We start from the raw sequence: 25,776 nt of genomic DNA on the forward strand, positions 1-25,776 counted from the left end.
CAGTACACAGAAACAATCCTGACTCACTTTATCAGCAAGCAGACAGAGTAAAATAATTGACAGAGATTACTCAGGGCAGATACCTTTACAGAAACAGCATGAGGTTGTCTGAACTGGCATTCACACAGTGATCAGTGCCATTAGCCTTGCGGTTGAAAAACAAATGAAAAAGAGAAAAAAACGGCACATCAACATTCCTCTGTTATGGAAACACTGTTGATACATGTTGGTAAGTTGAGCATCACAAAGACACATAGCTGGCAAACTGAAGCACTTCACCTGACCCCTTTGACCTCTGTGTGAGAGAGCATTATGAGTACTGTAGTACATCATGCTATAGGTGTCTGATGGGATAGGGTTATGTGCTGTATACTACATGCATTCTGTAGTGTTAGACACTGAAACCACAGGTTTCTGACCTCTAACCTTTGACCTTTGCCTTGGTGCCTCTGATGATATAGGGTTAAGTATGTTACATGTTACATGCAGTCTGTAGCGTACATGTATACACAGAAACCACAGATCATGCAGACCCCCAGCAGTGGGTGTGGCTTACTTGGTTGAGAACGTCTTGCTTCTGTTTGACAGAGGGAACAGGAAGAGGTAAGAAGGAGACATAGGGGTTACTTTATAGTGGTCTGGCAGCAGTAGTAAAGGGTGTGGAAGCAGTTAGAGCTAGGGTTAGCCAGGGGTGAGGCCACACCCTCTTTTGGAAGCTAGTCCTCATTCCCTTACACACACACACACACACACACACACACACACACACACACACACACACACACACACACACACACACACACACACACACACACACACACACACACACACACACACACACACACACACACACACACACACACACACACACACACACACACACACACACACACACGCAAGCATCCAATCTCTGGACTTTTTACAGACAATATCTGCCATAGTTAATGCTATGCATTAATCATTCAAGACAAAAACGGCGAACAAGCTATGCTGTGCCTATGGCAAGTTTGTGGGACATAATGCATCTATTCAGGTTACCTATCAACCCTTTGTATCAGTGTACTACCTACAGTATGCCAGTACCAGTACTACCTTGCACTATGTACACATCCACAAAACACTGTATATGACCTGTATATATTCGCCACAGCAGCATCCCTCCCTCTGCTTATATAGTGGCTGCCCACGACTCCAACATCATCATTAAATTTGCTGATGACATGCCAGTGGTAGGCCTGATCACCGACGACGATGAGACTGAGAACAGCTTCTAACCCCTAAGTCATAAGTACAGGACTCGAATTTCCCGGCGGCATCGACGGCCATAATGCCTGCTAAAAAAATGCATGCCTTACGGCCACTTTGACCATTGTGCCCTTGGGCTGAATATAATAATTATAATTCCCTTCTCCCGGCTGCAATACGCCGTGATCCGAAGCACCTCTCACTCACATTTGATTTCCTTCTTATTGAATTCTGAGGGGCATGTTGAAGATGTTAGAACAACTGTCCACATTTACTTTTCGTCTACCAACAAAAGATGTGTAACGAACAGAAAAAGCACTAGCCAATCCACTATGTCAATCTAATATCCCCAATAGTACAAAAGTTGACCTATTCTATTAAATTAAATATTCCAAACATACTCTGGGACAGTTGTGGAACGTGATAGATCCAAATTAATACAATCCCTGTACATAAAACAAATATTTTAAAACCAAGTAAGCTGATGCAACAGATAAGAACGTTTAGCTTAAATGTTGATAAACTAGTAGGCTGTTTCTTCACATTAAAAGTGCAGCAATGCGCACATGGCAGTAGGATATAATGTCCCAAAATGCAATTAGCCGGAAAACACTGTTGTCAAAAGTGCACCGCAAATGTGAGTGTTTTTTAATGACAGCGATGAAAATATACTTCAGAAATGTAAAAAGAGGGAAGATCTAAAGATGCAACAACAAGCGTGGGTTGTTAATAGGACTAGGAGTGTGTCTTTGGCTGCTGGACATCAAAGAAAGTTCAGAACATAAGATAAATACTGGTTTCAATGGCATATGAAGATGTCTTTATAAAACAATCCCCTTAACATTCCTATGGTTGGAACAAGGTAAGACATACCTCATAAAATGACAAAGAAATTGTCCAGATTTTAAACAATTAAGTTGATGTTTAAATAGTTTCAAAATGTTGTCTGCCTCCGCTCAGATTGTAATGTGGGTGATGTTGCAGTGCGCAACTGGCACTGGCCTTTCGCTCCTATCTGAATGAACAATGCCTCAAGTATAGTATGTCTGCAGAATCAAGCCTTTTAGATACACTACATGACCAACAGTATGTGGACACCTGCTCTTCGAACATCTCATTCCAAAATGATGGGCATTAATATGGAGTTGGTCCCCCCTTTGCTGCTATAACAGCCTCTACTCTTCTGGGAAGGCTTTCCACTAGACGTTGGAACGGGTACTTGCTACCATTCTGCCAGCCACAAGAGCACTAGTGAGGTCGGGCACTAATGTTTGGCGATTAAGCCTGGCTCGCAGTCGGCGTTCCAATTCATCCCAAAAGGTGTTCGATGGGGTTGAGGTCAGGGCTCTCTGTAGGCCCGTCAAGTTCTTCCACTCCAATCTCGACAAACCATTTCTGTATGGACCTCGCTTTGTGCATGGGGGCATTGTCATGCTGAAACAAGAAAGGGCCTTCCCCAAACTATTGGAAGCACAGAATCATCTAGAATGTGATTGTATGCTGTAGCATTAAGATTTCCCTTCACTGGAACTAAGGGGCCTAGCCCGAGCCATGAAAAACAGAACCAGACCATTATTCCTCTTCCACCAAACTTTAAAGCTGGCACTATGCATTCGCGCAGGTAGCGTGCTCCTAGCATCCGCCAAACCCAGATTCGTCCGTCAAACTGCCAGATGGTGAAGTGTGACTCATCACTCCAGAGAATGCGTTTCCACTGCTCCACAGTCCAATGGCAGCGAGCTTCACACCACTCCAGACGACGCTTGGCATTGCGCATGGTGATCTTAGGCTTGTATGTGGATGCTCAGCCATGGAAACACATTTCATGAAGCACCCGACGAACAGTTCTTGTGTTGACGTTGCTTCCACAGGCAGTTTGGAACTCGGAAGTGAGTGTTGCAACCGAGGACAGAGTGAAGCTACACGCTTCAGCACTCGGCGGTCCCGTTCTGTGAGCTTGTGTGGCCTACCACTTCATGGCTGAGCCGTTGTTGCTCCAAGATGTTTCCACTTCACAATAACAGCACTTACAGTTTACCGGGGCAGCTCTAGCAGGGCAGAAATTTGACGAACTGACTTGTTGGAAAGATGGCATCCTATGACGGTGCCAAGTGGAAAGTTACTGAGCTCTTCAGTAAGGCCATTCTACGGCCAATGTTTGTCTATGAAGATTGCATGGCTGCGTGCTCGATTTTAAACACCTGCTAGCAACAGAATCCACTAATTTGAAGGGGTGTCCACATACCTTTGTTTATATATATATAATGTATATCCCCTCAGTAAATTGTATATTCCCACTGTAATCAGCCTATACTCCAGAGTTGTATGTTTTATGTTTACTGTTCCAATATTGTATATTCTTTATGATGTCTATGTGTCTTTATTGTGTTTGTATATTGTCTATTGCTGGCAGCACTTTCTCACTAAGGCAAATTCTGGATATGTGTAAATGTACTTGGTGAATAAAGGTGATTCTGAATTTGATTATATCTTAATAACAGCTCTGTGTTGTATGATTGACGGACCTCACAGCAGTGCAGCGTAATACTGTCCCTCCCTTGGTTCTGTGCTGTTGATCTAACCCAAACAGAGAGACAGAGAGCACTGGGCTGGCAGGCCAGACCCGCTGAACCATCATTCATATCACTCTCCTCTCCTCTCCTCTCCTCTCCTCTCCTCTCCTCTCCTCTCCTCTCCTCTCCTCTCCTCTCCTCTCCTCTCCTCTCCTCTCCTCTCCTCTCCTCTCCTCTCCTCTCCTCTCCTCTCCTCTCCTCTCCTCTCCTCTCCTCTCATTTGGTGAAGCTTTACTTTGCATCATGTAACAGCAGATTTTGAGAACAATGCACACACAAACATGCACACACGTTCCAAAAACGTATCCAAAAAAACAAAAAAGATGGAGCCATAAGGTCACATATCGTAAGCCAGACAAGCTTGTCTGAAATAAGAACACCCAGAGTGATTTGATAGGCATTTCTGGAAGGTCTCCATCCAGGTGTCTCCATCTCCCTTTGAGAGGGAGATCAAATCCATTCTGGAAGCCATGCCAAAAGAAGAAAACAGGGTAAAAAATAATGTGCACACGCTAGCTAGGTGTGTCATCATACTCACCCTTCGGATATATTTATGATTAAAATTGGAGGGCACATGCAGTATTGACAGAGAGAGGTTATGATGGGTGTAAAGGGTAAGGATAAGGATAAGGAGACGCCATGCTATCTGAGCCAAGAAATCCATGAGAAAGAAGTAAAAACTGCAGAATGTTGCATAAAAAACTAAAGTATAGACCTATCACCAGAGCACAAGTCAAACCACCACACTATGGCAGCACAGCAAACCCTGTCTCTCCACCCTGCCTGTGCTCTCAATACATATTAACGGAACACTTGTTCTTGTCACTCCTCGGGTCCTCGTCACTAAAGTGACATACATTGGCAAGAAAAAGTATGTGAACCCTTTGGAATTACCTGGATTTCTGCATAAATTGGTCATTAAATTCGATCTGATCTCCATCTAAGTCACAACAATAGACAAACAGTGTGCTTAAACTAATAACACAAACATTTTTCTTGTCTTTATTGAATACATCATTTAAACATTCACAGTGTAGGTTGGAAAAAGTATGTGAACCCTTATGCTAATGACTTCTAGTCATTCAGTGAGTCCAATCAGTGAGATGAGATTGGAGATGTTGGTTAGGGCTGCCTTGCCCTATAAAAAACACTCACAAAATTTGAGTTTGCTATTCACAAGCAGCATTGCCTGATGTGAACCATGCCTCAAACAAAAGAGAGCTCAGAAGACATAAGATTAAGACTTGTTGACTTGCATAAAGCTGGAAAGGGTTACAAAAGTATCTCTAAAAGCCTTGATGTTCATCAGTCCATGGTAAGACAAATTGTCTATAAATGGAGAAAGTTCAGCACTGTTGCTACTTTCCCTAGGAGTGGCCGTACTGCAGAGATCACTGCAAGAGCACAGCGCAGAATCCTCAACGAGGTTAAGAAGAATCCTAGTGTCAGCTAAAGACTTACAGAAATCTCTGGAACATGCTAACATCTCTGTTGACGCGTCAACGATGCGTAAAACGCTGAACAAGAATGGTGTTCGTGGGAGGACACCACAGAAGAAGCCACTGCTGTCTAAAATAACCATTGCTGCACGTCTGAAGTTTGCAAAAGTGCACCTGGATGTTCCACAGCGCTACTGGCAAAATATTCTGTGGACAGATGAAACTACAGTTGAGTTGTTTGGAAGGAACACAACACTATGTGTGGAGAAAAAAAGGCACAGCACACCAACATCAAAACCTCATCCCAACTGTAAAGTATGGTGGAGGGAGCATCATGGATTGGGGCTACTTTGCTGCCTCAGGGCCTGGACAGCTTGATATCATCGACAGAAAAATTATTTCCCAAATTTATCAAGACATTTTGCAGGAGAATGTTAGGCTATCTGTACGCCAATTGAAGCGCAACAGAAGTTAGGTGATGCAACAGGACAACAACACAAAACACAGAAGTAAATCAACAACAGAATGGCTTCAACAGAAGAAAATACGCCTTCTGGAGTGGCCTAGTCAGAGACCTGACCTCAACCCGATTGAGATGCTGTGGCATGACGTCAAGAGAGCAGTTCACACCAGACATCCCAAGAATATTGCTGAATTGAAACAGTTTTGCAAAGAGGAATGGTCCAAAATTCCTCCTGACCGTTGTGCAAGTCTGATCCGCAACTACAGAAAATGTTTGGTTTAGGTTATTGCTGCTAAAGGAGGGTCAAACTGTCATTAAATCTAAGGGTTCACATACTTTTTCCACCTTGCACTGTGAATGTTTACATGGTGTGTTAAATAAGACATGAAAACGTATCATTGTTTGTGTGTTATTAGTTTAAGCAGACTTTTTCTCTATTGTTGTGACCTAGATGAAGATCAGATGAAATTGTATGACCAATTTATGCTGAGACACAGGTATTTCCAAATTGATCACATACTTTTTCTTCCCACTGTACATCCTCAGGGACGACCGTCTCACAGCCAGATGAACTCAACTGAATGGCCCAGTCATGAAGTAGACTACCTGATTGACATTCCGCCCTTCAAAGCCTGCTGTGAAGTAAGTGTGTGTGTGTGTGTGTGGAAACCCATCCACCCTTTAATTTACAGTCCCCTGTCTGCCTTATCACTCATCCATCACGGAGAAATACAGTCTGAGGCGGTCGGAGATGGGGGAGGCGAGGCCATTGATGGTGTGTCACTGGCGTTTAGAGCAGCTTTCAGGAGAGGCGAGGATTGGTGAGTCACCAAGAGCACGACTAATTGATGACACGAGTACAACCCACTGGGCACACCATGTCATTTCAACGTGGAGAACTGGGTAATATTTGGTAGATACGTTGATTAATGAGATTCAAACCTATTTTCACCCACTCAAAAAGACAGCCACAAGTTTGTTTAATTCCCAATACGTTATCACTATGCTTTTAACTATCTAAAAGTACAACAAAGTTAAAATGGGAACAAGATGTCAGATCTTTTGTTTATTTACACAGCAACTTAATGTGTTATCACTGTGCTTGATCTAATAGCACAACCAAATGACCTGGATTGCAGTTAGTTGAGATTGCATTAAAGTACATGGTGCAAGTGATCAATGCCGTTTGAGATTCTGTGCAGATTATTATAGCAATTGTGAAGATCTCCACAGACCTGTGACCCTGAACATACACACTTTCATAAGACATGTATTGTTACAATAAACTCAAAATGTGGCCATGGATGTGTTACTCATTTTAAGGTTGAGTAAATACTGTTACATTAGTTTGTAAGATAGCCTTGACATTAGGCTATTTACTGTCTTACAAAAGTACTATTGAATTGTGTTTGGTTGACTAAATATCATCATTTAAAGTGCATTCGGAAAGTAATCAGACCCCACTTTTCCACATTTTGTTACGTTACAGCCTTATTTTAAAATGTATATAATAATTTTTCCCTCATCAATCTACACACAATAATCCATAATGACAAAGTGAAAACAGGTTTTAAACAGAAATACCCTATTTACATACATAACCGTTCAAAAGTTTGGGGTCACTTAGAAATGTCCTTGTTTTTGAAAGAAAAGCACATTTTTTGCCCATTAAAATAACATCAAATTGATCAGACATACAGCGTAGACATTGTTAATGTTGTAAATGACTATTGTAGCAGGAAACGGCAGATTTTGTATGGAATATCTACATAGGCGTACAGAGGCCCATTTATCAGCTACCATCACTCCCGTGTTCCAATGGCACGTTGTGTTAGCTAATCCAAGTTTATCATTTAAAAGGCTAATTGATCATTAGAAAACCCTTTTGCAATTATGTTTGCACAGCTGAAAACTGATTAAAGAAGCAATTAAAACTGGCCTTCTTTAGACTAGTTGAGTATATGGAGCATCAGCATTTGTGGGTTCGATTACAGGCTCAAAATGGCCAGAAACAAAGAACTTTCTTCTGAAACTCATCAGTCTATTCTTGTTCTGAGATATGAAGGCTATTCCATGCCAGAAATTGATTTGGAAAGGCACACACCTGTCTATATAAGGTCCCACAGTTGACAGTGCATGTCAGAGCAAAAAACCAAGCTATGAGGTCGAAGGAATTGTCCGTAGAGCACCGAGACAGGATTGTGTCGAGGCCGAGATCTGGGGAAGGGTACCAAAAATGTCTGCAGCATTGAAGGTCCCCAAGAACACAGTGGCCTCCATCAACCTTAAATGGAAGAAGTTTGGAACCACCAAGAAATGGCTGCCTTGCCAAACTGAGCAATCGGGGGAGAAGGGCCTTGGTCAGGGAGGTGACCAAGAACCTGATGGTCACTCTGAGACAGAGCTCCAAAGTTCCTCTGTGGAGATGGGAGAACCTTCCAGAAGGACAACCATCCCTGCAGCACTCCACCAATCAGGCCTTTATGGTAGAGTGGCCAGACGGAAGCCACTCCTCAGTAAAAGGCACATGAAAGCCTGCTTGAAGTTTGCCAAACGGCTCCTAAAGGACTCAGACCATGAGAAACAATATCCTCTGGTCTGATGGAACCAATATTGAACTCTTTGGCCTGAATGTCAAGTTTCACATCTGGAGGAAACCTGACACCATCCCTACGGTGTACTGTGGTGGTGGCAGCATCATGCTGTTTTTCAGCAGCAGGGACTGGGAGACTGGTCAGGATTGAGGGAAAGATGAACGGAGCAAAGTACAGAGAGATCCTTGATGAAAACCTGCTCTAGAGCGCCCAGGATCACAGACTGGGGCGAAGGTTCAACTTCCAACAGGACAACGACCCTAAGCACACAGCCAAGACAACACAGGAGTGGCTTTGGGACAAGTCCCTGAATGTCCTTGAGTGGCCCAGCCAGAGCCCAGAGTTTAACCCAATCTAACATCTCTGAAGAGACCTGAAAATAGCTGTGCAGTGATGCTCCCCATCCAACCTGACAGTGCTTGAGAGGATCTGCAGAGAATAATGGGAGAACATCCCCAAATACAGGTGTGTCAAGCTTGTAGCGTCATACCCAAGAAGACTTGAGGCTGTAATCGCTGTCAAAGGTGCTTCAATAAAATACTGAGTAAATGGTGTGAATACTTATGTAAATGTGATATTTCAGTGTTTTTAATTGTATTTTATAAATTTGCTTAAATTCCAGGGGTCTAAATACTTTCTGAATGCACTGTATCTACTGCTTGGATAGTTCCACCTGAGCCACTGTCTTAATCCTGTTCTTTAACTTTTAGTTTTGGTTGAGATGGAGACCTGAGTCCAACATATAATTTGTTAACTTGTGGAAAAGTTAATAGGCTATTCAACGTATTGCAAAAGTGGTATTGAATTGTGTTTGGTTGTCAATGCTACCAAATATCAACTTTTGAAGGAGATGTTTCTTCTGCATGGATAGCTCCATCTGTGCCACTGAGTCTGGCTTTAATTCCAGCTGGTCTAGAAATTAATAATGTATATGTTGGATTCACTTATCCATTTGAACCAAAAATCTATGGTAAAGAATAGAACTAAATATAGTCAAACTTTAAATGCACTTTAAAAACAGTTTGATTTGATTTAAATCCTCTTCTTCAACTTTTGTTTTTGGTTGAGATGGAGACGTGAATCCCAACATATTTATTATTAAGTTGTAGATTCCATTTGAAGTCAACCAAAACTTTAAACCCTAGGGCTATATGTATTGTCTATTTAGTTGAATCCTGGGCTGAATTTAAACAATAGCTGTTGATGACTTCCCAAATGCTGTATAGGCCTAAATAGCATCATTGATGATATAGGATTGCTATAGTATGGTTACATTTCATTTGCTTTGCTGAACCTACTTCGATAGCAACAGTGAATCTATTAAGTGGAGATTTCTACGCAATCATTCTCATGATAGCACATTGGTAGTAATCAGTGACAGATAGAAAAGCTAAGCAGGGCTGGGCTTGGTTAAAACCCTAGATGGTAAACTGAATTAATAGCTGTAGATAGATCAACTCTCCCGGAGGAGGTGCTGCCCTGCCTATTGTTTTTTTTCTCATATTGGATATTATGTTGAAGAGCTGACATTGTTTCAAAGGTATAAATTCAACATATTTTATACAAGGTTTGTCTATGTTAAAAATTGGTTACCATGATGACATAATCCTGTGGTTGAAATCTTACCCTCAAAACAACAGTATGTTGATTACTTTTTTCAAATCCAATGTATTTTCCACGTAGATTCCCATGTCACAATACTTTGACAAATTATGTTGAAACAATGTTGTTTCAACCAGTTTGTTCCCAGTGGGAAGAGTCACCTCGCTCCTTCCCACACAGTGCATAAAATACCACCGGCCCTGCGCCTGAACTTGCTGGGTTTGGTGATCACACCACAGGCCACATGATGTCTGAATCCAACAGGGCTCTGATGGCGCCAACCAGCCTCTGTGAGGCTGTTACTCATATCACAATGCTGGAGTTATAAGGAGGAAGAAGGGATGCACCCTGGCTGGGAGAGGAGTAGGGCGGGGGGGGGGGGGGGCAGGAGGTTAGGACAGAGTAGGGTTGGGGATAGGGGGAGTGGGGCGGTGACCCATTCAGACAGACCATAATAAAAATGTCAGCGCCACCTGTCGTCCATAACTCGTCGGCCCTCTGTCGTCACTTCGAAGTTAAAGGGCGTCAGTTGGACGTTGATGGTGAGGGCGAGGGAGGGAGGGAGGAAGTGTTGCTCACCTTACTACTGTCTAAACACAGCGGATGACTAAGCGTATCAGTGATGGAGCAGGGACTGAGTCAGGAGATTGCCAGGGTCTTAACATAAATAATGATGATCTCACTCAGGAAGGGGAGGAAAAGAGAGGAGGGGAGGAGAGGAAAAGAGGGTAGAGAGGAGAAGGATAAGAATGACAGTGAGGAGAGGAAGGGAAAGGAGAGGAAGGAAATTAAGGGAAAAAGGAGATGAGTGGAGAAAAGAGGAGAAGAGAGGATAGGTGGGAGGGAGGGAAGGGTTGAGGCAGTGACGTACTGTACCTGCTCAGGATTGTACTTGGAGAGGACTCCTTCACCGTGAAACTCCTCCAGAACATCCTTGAGCTTCTTGGTGGAATCTGAGAATGAGACAGGGATGAGAGAGGCTTTATAAACCTCATAATTTAGTCATTTTGGCACCAGGCGTATCATTTAGGGGGAAAGGGCTGCTGGATGTGATGATTGTCTTTTGGGCGCTAGCTGTATCTGAGAGGAACATCCGGGTAGATCATGAGGCAAACATTTCACAGAGGTGAAAATAAGTTTAGCTAATTAATTAAACAAATAGACCAATTAAGCCAGGAAATTTCTTTGGAATACAAAAAACCCTCAGAGCAAACATTATCTGAATATATCATCTCTGTGGAGTTAGACTGGATACCCCACTCTCTCTTCTCTTTCTAATACAAGAAATAGCACATTAAATAATCTCAGATTCAAGAAATATAGACCACAGAAATATAATAGATTGGATAATCACTCCACTCTCTCTCTATTCTCTCTAGTACAAAATACCTTAAAATATACGGAATAATCTCTGGAGTTGGGTATAGAATTAGATCTATGGTTTGCATGCCTCACACTTTCTCTCTAATATGCAGCAGTCCAGTTCGTGTTAGGTGAGCTGAGTAGTTTAGATTTGGAAAAAACATAGCATACTTTATCTAAGTAAATCATCTTTGTGGAGTGAGGCTGGACCCGCTCTCTCCTCTCTCTAAAACAAAGGCCAACGAGGTGTTGGGTGATCTGAGGAGACTGACTGACCAGGCAGGGTGTGAGTCACAGGGACCAGGGTATGACCAAGTGTGTTCCTACCGACCATGGGTAATGGTGATTTACACCCAGAGATGCTAATCTCTCTCAGGGCTGAAAGACGCTACAGGAGGCTTCCCCCAACAGACCCAGAGATAACCTGTCCTCCTCCCAACACCAGTTACGTCATACTGAGGCAAGGCAGGGATGCAGGGAATGCAGTGTTAAACCCTTATTTATCTAACCAGGTGAGTTGACTTAACGGCGTCCACATGCTTCCCATCCAAAAATGTTCGGAACAGGTCATGCATATGTTATGACGACATTTTGTGAAGATTTTCTCGAGGCAAGCTGAAGTCTACATCCCTTCATCGGTGATTGGCCAACAGTAGGGATCATTTACATGCACATTTTTTGACTTGAGAAATACTGCACCAAACATCTTACGTCAAAATTAATGGCAAATTTCTTGAGTTATCTTAGATTAATTCGGACTATTTTGAGGTGCATACTGGTTACGGCATCTCAAGATGGACAAACAGTACTATTGCTGCTTTTTTCTTGTTTCCAAGGTCTGTTAAGGGAGTATGCGAGCACACTCGTTTGGTTCACAATACATGCCTCCCGCTTTTGCTGACACGCCACTCCCTTCTGGCAATTACCAACCTAGAGAGTGGAGGAGGGTTGTGGCAGGGGACAACAATCTCCAAGAGCCAGGGAGACTCTCATTCCAGGGCGACACGGCTTGCAAGTCAAACAAGAAACAAGCTAAGGGACTTCCTCTCCCCATCTGGACATGTGCCATGGCAGGAAGACATGGTTAGGAGAGGACAACTCATCCCAAGGCCAGCCAATCACGCAGAATAGGCCTTTGTTTGTACTGCTCACACACACACACACACACACACACACTGATGGATGCACACTCACAGTTCTTATTTCTTGAACTTTGAGCTAAAATGTAAAGTTTAAATCTTGTTAATACAATTTAACGTGATTCTATGATGTCTGTGTCCATTCATTTAGATTGAACCGCGTCACACAAGTAGAACAAAGCCTGTAAAGTCTGTGGCACACAGCTCTTCTCAGCACTGGATGTTCAAATAGAATGCATTGAAACATCTTGTATTTAGATGAAGAAACAGCTATTTCTGCACACAAAAATAAACCTTTATTATGCATATGGTCTCAAAGTAAACCACAATTCAAAAGTCTCTGCTAAGAACATACATGTAAATAACAGGTGTCAATGAAATATAATTAGTGTCAGAGTGTAGATACAAATATTCCTGAACAATAGTACAAATGTGTCTGAAAAACAGATATGTACAACACTTTTGTTGTTTACAATAAAATGAAAGTGTCTAGTGTCTGACTCCTGAGTTGCCTGAACAACAACAGAACAAGTTGTTAATTTCACTGTGGTCCCAGTTGTTCGGTCCATGTCCTCTTCTTGAAGGTCATGCCCAAACTCATGCAGCTGGTGATAGCTGATTTCATGGATGAACTATATGTGCCAGGGCCCTGTGGAGAGGATGAGGAGAGGGGGGGGGAGTGTCTGTGGAGAGGAATGTGCATGGTGAGGAGAGGAGGAAAGAGGACAATAGAAGAGAGAAAAGGGGATTAGAGTAAAGGAGGAGAGTCTGGTGGCTCGGTGCATGACGTTATCCAGACCTTGAGATCTGTCTTCAATCATTTGCAATGCTTTTGAGAGAGATGTGTCAAGGGCTGAGGCTGCAGCTCTTTTCTCCCTTCTCACACCCCTGCTACTTCTGCTCTATGGCATTGGTGAGGAGAAAGCCAGTGGAGTAGGTCTTGGAGGTGGGCTCAGGATAGAGCTTCCCAGGTCCTGCATGGTTTCCCATTCTGCAGCTCAGTGCGGGAGATGGGCTTGGGGCCGATGACCAGTCAGTGCAGAGGGCCAGTGAACAGGCAGTGCTTGGGCGCAGAGAACAAAACCTGTGGCGGTCTCCATTCCCTGGTGTTTGTACCTTGAAAATGTAAAAGCAGAGGGCTATTTAGTACACATATCCAAAACGATCAATGAAAAACATATCATTAACCGAGAAAGACTATTATGTTGCAAACGTTTGAGCAGGGTTGAATAGGACTTTGACTTCGGTGTTACCAATGTGGCAAGCTTATGCTTTTCTTTCTCCGACAAAATTATGTTTGATCAAAAAGTTAAAGACCTTTAGTTTAGCTGGTTGGCTTGCTTTCTCTGCAAGAGTATGCTGCTAGGCTATCTAACCAGCCAAGTAACATTGCTGGCCAGCTGGCTAGCTATTGTTAACAAACATTGCTACTCTTTTCTTCAACTACAATAGAAAATACTACAACATACCTCTTCCTCTGGTGAACACGGCATGTTGCTTTCTGGCTTGCTCACTTCTCTATCTCCTCGGCCAAGCGATGCTCGAAGTTGTTGTCGTTTGCCATGTTGAATCCACACCGAGTTTTCGGGAGAAGAAGAAACTCGCGTCACCCCTACAGTTGACCAATCACTGACGAAGGGGTGTAGACTTCGTCTACCGAACTTCAGCTTGTCTCAAGATTTTTTTTGGGGTGCACAAACAACCCAAAAAAACCTTGTGAAGACCAAAATGAACATATACGCCACAAAATGTCATCATAATGTGCACAAACTGGGAAGCATGCTGAGAAGACCAGAGCCGGCCCTAGCCTTTTGTGAGCCTTAAGGGACTTTTTGGAGTTCATTTCCTGCAATTCTTCACATTTTGCCATTGGGTGGAGAGAAAATGTGCAGTTTTACAGATAATTTCCTGCAATTCTACACATTTTGTCATAAGATTGAGAGACATTTTTGCAGCTTTCAAGCTAATTCCCTGCAATTCTACACATTTTGCCATGACTTATGCCATGTTAATATGATATCTGAGTGAGAGTGACAAACAAAATCAATGGGGGCCCTGGGCACGTGCCCTGCGTACCCGGTTGGTAATTCAACCATGATAACTAGAGGTTTAGATAGCTGGGTCCACAAAATGAGTGCCTTTTGTGTCCTTCCGATATTTTAAGTAATGCAAAATTGTGCATCAAATATTGAATTTTAAAAGCCTGCCAATTTAATGAAGAGACCTTTAATTAATATAGACCACATGGATTATTCAATAAATCCGATTTGTAATATGGTAAAGACTTCCTAAAGTGCAAAAATTCAGCATTTTGACATGTTCCTCTGTGCATCCCCTGAGACTTCCAGTAATATTTCAACCCCATTAACCCCAACATTTACCCAAGTTTTCACCATCATTGTAGAGCCCTAGTTATTTTTGTTGCTTTCACAGTAAATTCTGAAAATGATGATTTATTCTGTATAAGGTCATTAAGGTCAACCCTGTTATGTGAACTGAACTCTCATTTTAATAAGGTGAAACTTTTAATTAACTATTAAACAAATAAACATTGAACATCTAATAGTCAAATCATAGTGTGGTTCTACTCTTTTTGGCAATTTTCTGGTGTTTTGTTGTGGGAAACTGAGTGAGTGGAGCATAACACATCAACCCTATTACCCATAGATAGACAGGCTAGAAATGTTTTAACAATAAAAAAATTAAACAATTAAGCTTGCATTCAATTGCCCCTCCCTGTTGCACAAAACAAGCTTCCATTTCTCGTGTCACAAGGCTATTTATGGCTGATTTAAGTTTAAATCATCAACCCTGTTAAGGTCATACCTGTTATTTTATTTGGCATTAAAATGGGAAAACATGTTTTTAATTAAGTTGACAGAAAGTTAAAATCAGATGAAATCAAACGTTGGGTGGGTTTGGCGACGAATATGTAGCGAGGGCCAGCCAACGAGAGCGTACAGGTCGCAGTGGTGGGTAGTATATTGGGCTTTGGTGACAAAACAGATGGCACTGTGATAGACTGCATCCAATTTACTGAGTAGCGTGTTGGAGGCTATTTTGTAAATGACATCGCCAAAGTCAAGGATCGGTAGGATAGTCAGTTTTACAAGGTATGTTTGGCAGCATGAGTGAAGGAGGCTTTGGTTGCGAAATAGGAAGCTGATTCTAGATTTAATTTTGGATTGGAGATGCCTAATATGAGTCTTGAAGGAGAGTTTACAGTCTAATCAGACACCTAGGTATTTGTAGTTGTCCACATATTCTAAGTCAGAACCGTCCAGAGTAGTGATGCTAGTCGGGCGGGCGGATGCGGGCAGCAATCGGTTGAAGAGCATGCATTTAGTTTTACTAGCATTTAAAAGCAGTTAGAGGCCACGGTAGGAGTGTTGTATGGCATTGAAGCTTGTTTACACAGTGTCCAAAGAAGGGCCAGATGTATACAGAATGGTGTTGTCTGCGTAGAGGTGGATCAGAGAATCACCAGCAGCAAGAGCGACATCATTGATATACAGAGAAACGAGTCGGCCTGAGAATTGAACCCTGTGGCACCCCCATAGAGACTGCCAAAGGTCCGGAGAACAGGCCCTCCGATTTGACACACTGAACTCTATCTGAGAAGCAGTTGGTGAACCAGGCGAGGCAGTCATTTGAGAAACCAAGGCTATTGAGTCTGCCGATAAGAATGCGATGATTGACAGAGTCGAATGCCTTTGCCAGGTCGATGAAGACGGCTGCACAGTACTGTCTTTTATCGATGGCGGTTATGATATCGTTTAGGACCTTGAGCGTGGCTGAGGAGCACCCATGACCAGCTCGGAAACCAGATTGCATAGTGGAGAAGATACGGTGGGATTAGAAATGGTCGGTGATCTGTTTGTTAACTTGGCTTTCGAAGATTTTAGAAAGGCAGGGCAGGATGGATATAGGTCTGTAACAGTTTGGGTCTAGAGTGTCTCCCCCTTTGAAGAGGGGGATGTCCGCAGCAGCTTTCCATTCTTTGGGGATCTCACACGATACGAAAGATAGGTTGAACAGGCTATTAATAGGGGTTGCAACAATTTCAGCGGATAATTTTAGAAAAAGAGCGTCCAGATTGGGCAAGTTTCTGCAGGGGGTGCAGAGCTGTTGGCCGGGGTATTGGTAGCCAGGTGGAAAGCATGGCCAGCCGTAAAAAAATGCTTATTGAAATTATCGATTTTCGTAGATTTATCGGTGGTGACAGTGTTTCCTAGCCTCAGGGCAGTGGGCAGCTGGGAGGAGGTGCTCTTATTCTCCATGGACTTTACAGTGTCCCGGAACTTTTTGGAGTTTGTGCTACAGGATGCAAATTTCTGTTTGAAAAGCTAGCCGTAGCTTTCCTAACTGACTGTGTATATTGGTTCCTGACTTCCCTGAAAAGTTGCATATCACGGGGGCTATTCGATGCTAATGCAGAACACCACAGGCTGTTTTTGTGCTTGTCAAGGGCAGTCAAGTCTGGGGTGAACCAAGGGCTATATCTGTTCTTAGTTCAATTTTTTTTAACGGGGCATGCTTATTTAAGATGGTAAGGAAAGCACTTTTAAAGAGCAACCAGGCATCCTCTACTGATGGGATGAGGTCAATATCCTTCCAGGATACCTGGGCCAGGTCGATTAGTAAGGCCTGCTCGCTGAAGTGTTTTAGGGAGCATTTGACAGTGATAAGGGGTGGTCGTTTGACCGCGGACGCATTACGGATGCAGGCAATGAGGCAGTGATCGCTGAGATCCTGGTGGAAGACAGTAGAGGTGTATTTAGAGGGCAAGTTGGTCAGGATGATATCTAGAGGGTGCCCATGGTTACGGATTTAGGGTTGTACCTGGTTGGTTCCTTGATAATTTGTGTGAGATTGAGGGCATCTACCTTAGATTGTAGAATGGCCGGGGTGTTAAGCATATCCCAGTTTAGGTCACCTAACAGTACGAACTATGAAGATAGATGGGGGGCGATCAATTCACAAATGGTGTCCAGGGCACAGCTAGGGGCTGAGGGGGGTCTATAACAAGCGGCAAGAGACTTGTTTCTGGAAAGGTGGATCTTTAAAAGTATAAGCTCGAATTGTTTGGGCACAGACCTGGATAGTATGACAGAACTCTGCAGGCTATCTCTGCAGTAGATTTCAATTCCGCCCCCTTTGGCAGTTCTATCTTGTCGGAAGATATTGTTGTTGGGGATGGAAATGTCAGAATTTTTGGTGGACTTCCTAAACCAGGTATCCGACATGGCTAGGACATCAGGGTTGGCGGAGTGTGCTAAAGCAGTGAATAAAGCAAACTTAGGGAGGAGGCTTCTGATGTTAACATGCATGAAACCAAGGCATTTACGGTTACAGACGTCAACAAATCTGAGCACCTGGGGAATGGGAGTGGTGCTGGGGGCTGCAGGGCCTGGGTTAACCTCTACATCACCAGAGGAACAGAGGAGGAGTAGGATAAGGGTATGGTTAAAGGCTATAAGAACTGGTCATCTAGTGCGTTTGGAACAGAGAGTAAAAGAAGCAGAATTCTTGGCATGGAAGAATAGAGTCAAGGCATAATGTACAGACAAGGGTATGGTAGGATGTGAGTACAGAGGAGTAAAACCTAATTGAGAGACGATGAGAGGTTTTGTCTCTAGAGGCACCAGTTAAGCCAGGTGAGGTTACTGCATGTGTGGGGGGGGGTGGTACAAAAGGGCATGTCGGGTAGGGTTGGGGGCTCTACGGTGAAATAAGACAATAATAACTAACCAAAACAGCAATAGACAAGGCATATTGACATTAGCCAAGTGATCATAGGGTCCAATGAGCAGCAATAGGTTAGTCAGGGAGCCGTTCAGTAGTCGCTACTACGCTAGGCGAGCTGAAGACACAGCAATTCAGACAGCTAGCGGGCCAGGGCTAGCAGATGGGCCTTCGGCGACGTCGCAACTGAAGAGCCTGTTGACACCACCTCGGATGATTATGTCGGCAGACCAGTCGTGATGGATCAGGCTCCGTGTTGTCAATAAAGGTTCCAGGCCAATTGGCAAAAGAGGTATTCTAGCCCAAGAATTATTCTGATAGACCTTGTCGGCTAGCCGGGAGATGGGCCTAGTCATAGGCTAGCTCAAGGCTAACTGTTGCTTGCTTCGGGACAGAGGCGTTAGCCAGCAGTAGCCACTCGAATGCAGCTAGGTAGCTGCGATGATCCGGTGTAAAGGACCAAGGCTTGCGGCAGGAATCCGGTGATGAGGTAGAGAAAAAGCAGTCTGATATGCTCTGGGTTTATATCGCGCTGTGCAGACTGGCAGGTATTGACCGAGCTGAAGCTGGCTGGTGTCAGAGTTAACGGTGAAGACCGCAGGGCTAACTGACTACTAGCTAGTTAGCTGGCTAGCTTCTGATGGAGGTTCCGATTCTAAAGTATAAAAATAGCAGATGCATACCACACTGGGTGAGGAGGGTTGCAGGAAAGTATATTCAGTTCGTAGATGGAAAGTGAGATTAAAATATATACTAAGTATAGACAAAAAAAATGAGGAAACGACTATATGTACGCGGGACAAGAAACACACGTCCGACTGCTACGCCATCTTGGGAAAAAAAAGTGACTGACGTAACAGGAGAAAAACTTGTTGTACAACCAAATTTAGAAATTGCACTTAAAAAACTAAATTCTGTTTAGTTTTTTTGCCCTAGCACTAGACAGCTGATTCAGATAATCAAAGCTTGATGATGAGTTGGTTATTTGAATCAGCTGTGTAGTCCTTGGGTAAAAACAAAATGTGGACCCGGGGGGTGCAGGACCGAGTTTGGTAAACCCTGCCCTAAGCGGTCGCTTATGTCGCTTAGTGGCTAGGGCCGGCCCTGGAGAAGGCATTCTCATTCACTAAATTGCTCAAACACATCTATGCTCACATGCACACACTCCCACACATGCATGCAGGTATGAATGTATGCAAAATCATAGAGTATTTGCTCGCTGAATCAGCTAACAATAGATCATGAACTGAGACAACATATGCTACAGTATGTCTAGTCTATTTAACATAACAGCATCCATTAACCAGATCAGACAGCTAACTAGACTGTAGCTGTCGCTAGTTTCATCTGTTTTGTTTGTTGTCACTACAACTCTGGATAAGAGCATCTACTGAATGACCAACATTTTGATGTAAATGTAAGGCAGACTCTCATTGAATCACAGCAGAACAGAAGCCAGTAGGCTAAATGCAGTGGGGACTGAAGAATCACAGCCAATAGCTAGAAGGTTAACAGTAAATCAGCATCGTACGTCATCAGCATTCCTTTGCCTTCAACTTCATTTCCTTTATTAATTCTTTATAGAAGAGAAAAACAGCACTGAGCCAATTAGTATGTAACGCAAGGGGAAGATAAGACCAGACCACTGAGTAAAAGAGCGGTTGCATCTCAAACTGCAACCTATTCTCAATATAGTGCAGTACTTTACGCTAGACTACTGTGGGGGAAAAGGGTGCCATTTGGGACGAAGCAAGCGTTTCAGTGTAGTGCAGCTGGGCTCATTGAACTGACATGTGGCTTTGTAATGGACACTAACCTTTCACCTCACACATTATCTCTCCTTTATTAACCCATATTGGAAACAGACACACCAGACACCTGTCATGTATATAGTAACACGAACACAGACACGGTCATCCATCCAACACACCAGACCTGGGTTCAAATAGTATTTGCATTCTTTCAAATACTTCATATGTTCTTGACTGAGCTTGTCTCGCACAATGGAACAAATGGAATAGTCCCAGAAGTGCAAATCCCACCTACCGGGTCACTCAAGGCAGGCTCAATAAAACACTAAAAGTATTTGAAAGAAAAACAAGTATATTATTAACTCCAATCTGCTGTACAGTATAACAGACACAGACACTGCCATCCACCCACCCATCTACCCACCCACCCACCAGCATTGTGGTCCCTGACAGCAGGTCCCAGACACATCTCCATCACCAGGGGTCTAGGTGCTACAGTACATGTGACTGAGGGCCCATTAACAACCCAGCGTAAATAGATATTAAATATCCTCCTCTCATTAGCACAGCAGCATCAAAATAAACAAGCCCTTTAGCACTCTGCGGAGAGGGGATGTTCAGCCCCCCCCCCACACACAAATACACACACACAGAGACAAACACCCCGATTACAATGAACAACACTCGCTATGTCGCTTGCTATCTCACTTCTGCTATTCACAGTCATAGACTTAATATAATAGTACACACTGCTATTGACTGGCTGCCTCCATCAGGGACAGAAAACATGCCTTAGAATGTGAATGGAAAAGCTGGGATCTTTTTTACCTCAGAGGGGAGCTCAGGATAAATAATATATATATACAGTGCCTTTGGAAAGTATTCAGACCCCTTGACTTTTTCCACATTTTCTTACGTTACAGCCTTAATCTAAAATGGATTATATAGAGAAAAATCCTCATCAATCTACACATATTACCTCGTAATGACAGAGAAAAAACTGTTTTTAGAATTTGTTAGAAATGTATTAAAACAAAAAACAGAAATACCTTATTTACATAAGTATTCAGACCCTTTGCCATGAGACTCAAAATTGAGCTCAGGTGCATCCTGTTTCCATTCATCATCCTTGAGATGTTTCTACAACTTGATTGGAGTCCACCTGTGGTAACTTCAATTGATTGGACATGAGTGTGCAAGAGCGCAGAATAACTGATACATTTACGAACGCTCAACACCCGTTGTATGGCCGGTGTCAGTAAACATCGGCAAAAAAGCTTAATTCAATTTTTGCGGTCACCAACGCTCTGGATAACATGAAAACAGCCTAACCAGCTATGTTAAGGCAAGTAAAATGGTCAGAGTAAGGTGTTCTCTTATTTATGTTTGGAAGTAGCTAGCAAGCTAGCTAACTAGCCAGTTAGCTTGGGTGCTTCACTGCCGTTGTGAGGTCAGAATGCTCGGATCAACCCTACTCCTTGGCCAGAGCATCCAGTGTGCGCTCTAAACACTCCGAGAGCAAAACACTCTGAATTTACAAACAGACAATCTAACAACTCTATGAATTTACGAATGCCCAGAACACATTCTGAAAGTTCTTTGGCACTCCAGAGTGAATTTACGAACACACCCTATATAAGGTCCCACAGTTGACAGTGCATGTCAGAGCAAAAACCAAGCCACAAGGTCGAAGGAATTGTCCGTATAGCACCGAGACAGGATTGCATCTAGGCACAGATCTGGGGAAGGGTACAAAAAAAATTCTGCAGCATTGAAGGTCCCCAGAACACAATAACCTCCATCAACCTTAAATGGAAGAAGTTTGGAACCACCAAGACTCTTCCTAGAGCTGGCCGCCTGACCAAACTGAGTAATTTTGGGAGAAGGGCCTTGGTCAGGGAGGTGACTAAGAACCCGATGGTCACTCTGACAGAGCTCTAGAGGTACTCTGCGGAGATGGGAGAACCTTCCAGAAGGACAACCACCTTTGGCCAGACGGAAGCCACTCCTCAGTAAAAGGCACATGACAGCCCACTTGGAGTTTGCCAAAAGGCACCTAAAGACTCTCAGACCATGAGAAACAAGATTATCTGGTCTGATGAAACCAAGAATGAACTATTTGGCCTGAATGTCAAACTTCACGTCTGGAGGAAACCTGGCACCATCCCTACGGTGAAGCATGGTGGTGGCAGCATCATGCTGTGAGGATGTTTTTCAGCGGCAGGGACTGGGAGACTAGTCAGGATCGAGGCAAAGATGACTTGAGCAAAGCACAGAGAGATCCTTGATTAAAACCTGCTCCAGAGCGCTCAGGACCTCAGACTGGGGCGAAGGTTCACCTTCCAACAGTAAAACGACCCTAAGCACACAGCCAAGACAACATATGAGTGGCTTCTGAACATGTCTCTGAATGTCCTTGAGTGGCCCAGTGATACGCCAGTGAATGAATACTGGGTGATATTTAGCATCCACACAAACGCACCTACTGAGTGTATACCTTTCACCTGTTTCAACGCAGGAGTGTACAGTACCACTTAAGTGGTTTAGTTGGCTGTAGAGATTGACTGTTCACCATGGACACATATGGAGTCGCATACAGTACCGCTTACTTCCAGCTCATCTGGACCGCCATATAGGCCTATGTTACTGAGCCAAATTACATAAAATAAAATAAACCAAAACAAACAAGTGTTTCTGGATAGAGAGAATGAAAAAGAAAGAGCCAGGAGTAGTATTGTTAGCTGTGGCTGTCAAGATACCCAATAGCAATTTGTCCTTACTACAGGTGCTGTAATCTAACACAGAACCGTTTATTTGTTAGACTTTGTATTTAATCAATTTCTGTTTCAATGACAAGCTCACTCAACACTTGAGTATATCCCTAGACAACAGATGTACTGCATATGTCGAGGGAATATAAGCACTGTGTTCTTAGGTACAGTAGGTCTATGCATATAGGAATCCTCAGATAGAAAAACTAGGTTTCTCCAGACACCACAATCTATTTAGTTGTTGTATGGCTTTGTATCGGCTCAATAGGTTGTAAGGAAGTGAAAAATGAAACCTAATCTATTACAGGGAAAGCCAGACTAGTGATGGATTCTCTTTTGACTAGCAAATGTCTGTGGTGGGAAGGCTACTGATACGGATGAGTCACCTCAATAGAGGAAAAAACAAGCAAATTAGTGTAATGCTAGAAATAGTCAATTGGGAGGGGAAAAATACTAGTCTGCATGAATCACTTAACTTCAAGCACAAAGAAAAACAACAGCCTATGTTATACCACCTAGGCAAATGATGGGTAGGAAGTTCGGCTTCGAAGGGGGAGGTGCATTGCTTTGGCCTCTCCTTACTCGGAATAGCCATGGTTATTCGAATATTCAAATATCCGAACGGATGTTACTATTTGATTACTTGCGAGAGTATAATTTGTCTAAATTCAATAAAATGATCCATGTGACATTGCTACACACAATGATATAACATGACATTTCAAATTCTTAATTTGATGAAACACACTTTTGAATGTAGTTTTTATGACGTTCGCCCCATAAAAAGACAGTGCAGCCCACACAGGTTTCACTCGTGCAAGTTGTTGTTATTGTCAGCCAATCAAACAGAGACTCAGTCAGCAGTCAGAGACTCCACTCTAATAAATGCAAATTGGAATTAAAACGACAGAATGAAGTTAGCTAAATGTTCCTGTTTATTTTACCCTTTTTTTAACTTGGCAAGTCAGTTAAGAACAAATTCTTATTTTTAATGATGGTGTAGGAACAGTGGGTATTTTTAACTTGTCAGCTCAGGGATTTGATTTTGCAACTTTCCGGTTACTAGTCCAACGCTCTAACCACTAGGATACCTGCCGCCCCTGTTCGAAGGCCATCATTGAAAATAAGAATTTGTTCTTAACTGACTTGCCTAGTTAAATAAAGGTAAAATAAAAAATAAAAAATGAGAAGGAGTAGGCTACAACGAGCAACTGACAGGTAGGCTGATGTTTAGTCTGAATGGAGTTGCTGTAGACAAGAACGGGGAGTGCAACGAAATATCCCAAACCTCTGCCTCCCCAGCCCCGCTGCAACAGCAGCAAGCCACTCTCCCCCGAGTTGCGCAGCCTCAGCAGCATGCAAGTACCGCAGTATAAACAACTTTTTTTTAAAAACACATGTATTTCGACTATCCGGATATCCCCCCCAAAAATCTGGATATTATTCGAATAGTGAAATTATTTCAAATTTCCATCCTTACTCCTTGCACAACCTGGCAATTGACTCTCATGCTGGTTACCTAGGGGTATCACAGGTATCCGACCTGGGTCAAATGCATTGATTTAGTTTGCACTTTTGGCGAAAATTAACTCAAGATCAGTGTTTGAATGTGCAGTATTTGACCCAGGTCTGACAAAGGTATTGGCAGGTTAATTTTAGCTCAATTTACCTATGGGTATAACAGGTATTGCTAGTACTCACACTCGCTGTACTGCTGCAGCTGACCAAACTCAGACGGACTCAGACACACCCAGTTCCCAACTCCATCTCCCATCATGATGCCAGCTGGGGGGAGGTGAGGGAGGGTGGTAGTGTGCCTCTCAGGGTACAGAGGTTCTAGTGCTGGTTATCCCTGGGTGGTGAGGAGGAGTGAGGTAGAGCTGAGGAGGTTAACTGTCATCCCAAATCCTTCCCAGTGAGTGGAGGTGGTGGTAGAAACAGATGCCAGAGATGGTGGGGTGGGGGAAGGGGGATAAGGACGGGCAGTATGTGATATGGAGGTCCAGCTAGAGGCAGGTCTCTAGGTCTTTCCCGCTCTCTGACGTCAGACTCAAGCTGTTCCCCTCCTCTCTGGTAGGAAGTGATATGTACACAGCCCACAGTCAGTCCACACAGGGTCCCTTAGCAGGTCTGCTTCACCAATGACCTATAATGACCTAGATAGATTGGGGGGGGAGAGATAGAGAGAATGTGCAGCTTAGCTTTTATCAAACCATCTTTCACCATTTAAGAACACAGAGTACATACATAGAATACAAACATAAAGGTTATACCCCTGTTGTTTATCCCGTCCTGGATAAACAAAAACCACATACAGTACGCAGAGTTAAAAAGTGGCACTCCTAAATGGAGCCAGCTCTGCTCTGTGGAGGAGAAATCAATACATCTCTCTGGGTGGACATCCTCACAGGGATGCAGCCAGGTGGAAAATGCACAGCAGTTTACCAGTTCATAGACACACACACTCACACATGCACACACACAAATGCGCACTTGTTTGCGCACACACACTCACACAAAATGTACCCGTTTATGGACAGGGAGGTGGGTGGGGAGAAAGATTCAAGCATCAAACATCTGTAAGGTGTAAATCAGGGGTGTCAAACTCATTCCACGGATGGCCGAGTGTCTGCAGGTTTTTGGCTTTTCCTTTTATTTAAGACCTAGACAACCAGGTGAGGGGAGCTCCTTACCAATTTGTGACCTTCATTTATCAATCAAATGTATCAATCAAGAGGGGAAAGAAAACCCACAGGCACTCAGCCCACCGTGGAATGAATTTGACACTTGGTCTAAATGCAACAGAAGGAGAAACAGCAACACAGGGGAAGGATCGGGGAGAGGACCTATAACTGAGCCCAAGGTTGTGTGATGATAGCTGCCCTACCCTCAGTGAGAGTTAGGTGATGATGTTAGCCATGGGAGCTCATCACAGAGGTGTAGATTGGACTCCTGGGGTTGGTGTGGAGAGATCAAAGTTGAATCTCGTCAACCAGATATGTACTAACACAAACTCACACACGCACGCATGCACGCACGCACGCACACATGCGTATACAGATGCACAAACGCAGACACACACATTCACGTTC

The 25,776-nt window shown here is 43.4% G+C and overlaps 1 protein-coding gene and 1 long non-coding RNA gene across 5 annotated transcripts in view; both read right to left on the reverse strand.

Annotated features, from left to right (window-relative positions):
* Window positions 1-25,776, reverse strand: part of LOC139546693 (diacylglycerol kinase beta) — a 153,546-nt gene that overhangs the window by 98,826 nt on the left and 28,944 nt on the right. For 3 of the 4 annotated variants that reach the window (XM_071355384.1, XM_071355385.1, XM_071355381.1), the window contains exons 2-4: window positions 24,386-24,840; window positions 10,793-10,869; window positions 557-577 (exon numbers count right to left, since the gene is read on the reverse strand). In XM_071355384.1, coding sequence (XP_071211485.1) covers window positions 557-577; window positions 10,793-10,869; window positions 24,386-24,461 — 174 coding nt within the window. In that variant the 5' untranslated portion in view covers window positions 24,462-24,840. The remainder of the gene's footprint in view (window positions 1-556; window positions 578-10,792; window positions 10,870-24,385; window positions 24,841-25,776) is intronic. The other variant, XM_071355383.1, reaches the window with a different exon arrangement.
* LOC139547226 (uncharacterized) lies at window positions 12,691-13,993 on the reverse strand. Its single transcript, XR_011669368.1, has 2 exons — window positions 13,887-13,993; window positions 12,691-13,533 (listed from the first exon to the last, which is right to left on the reverse strand). It is a non-coding gene; the product is annotated as an uncharacterized lncRNA (long non-coding RNA).

This window comes from Salvelinus alpinus, chromosome 20 (genome assembly GCF_045679555.1).
Source record: "Salvelinus alpinus chromosome 20, SLU_Salpinus.1, whole genome shotgun sequence".
NCBI lineage: Eukaryota > Metazoa > Chordata > Actinopteri > Salmoniformes > Salmonidae > Salvelinus > Salvelinus alpinus.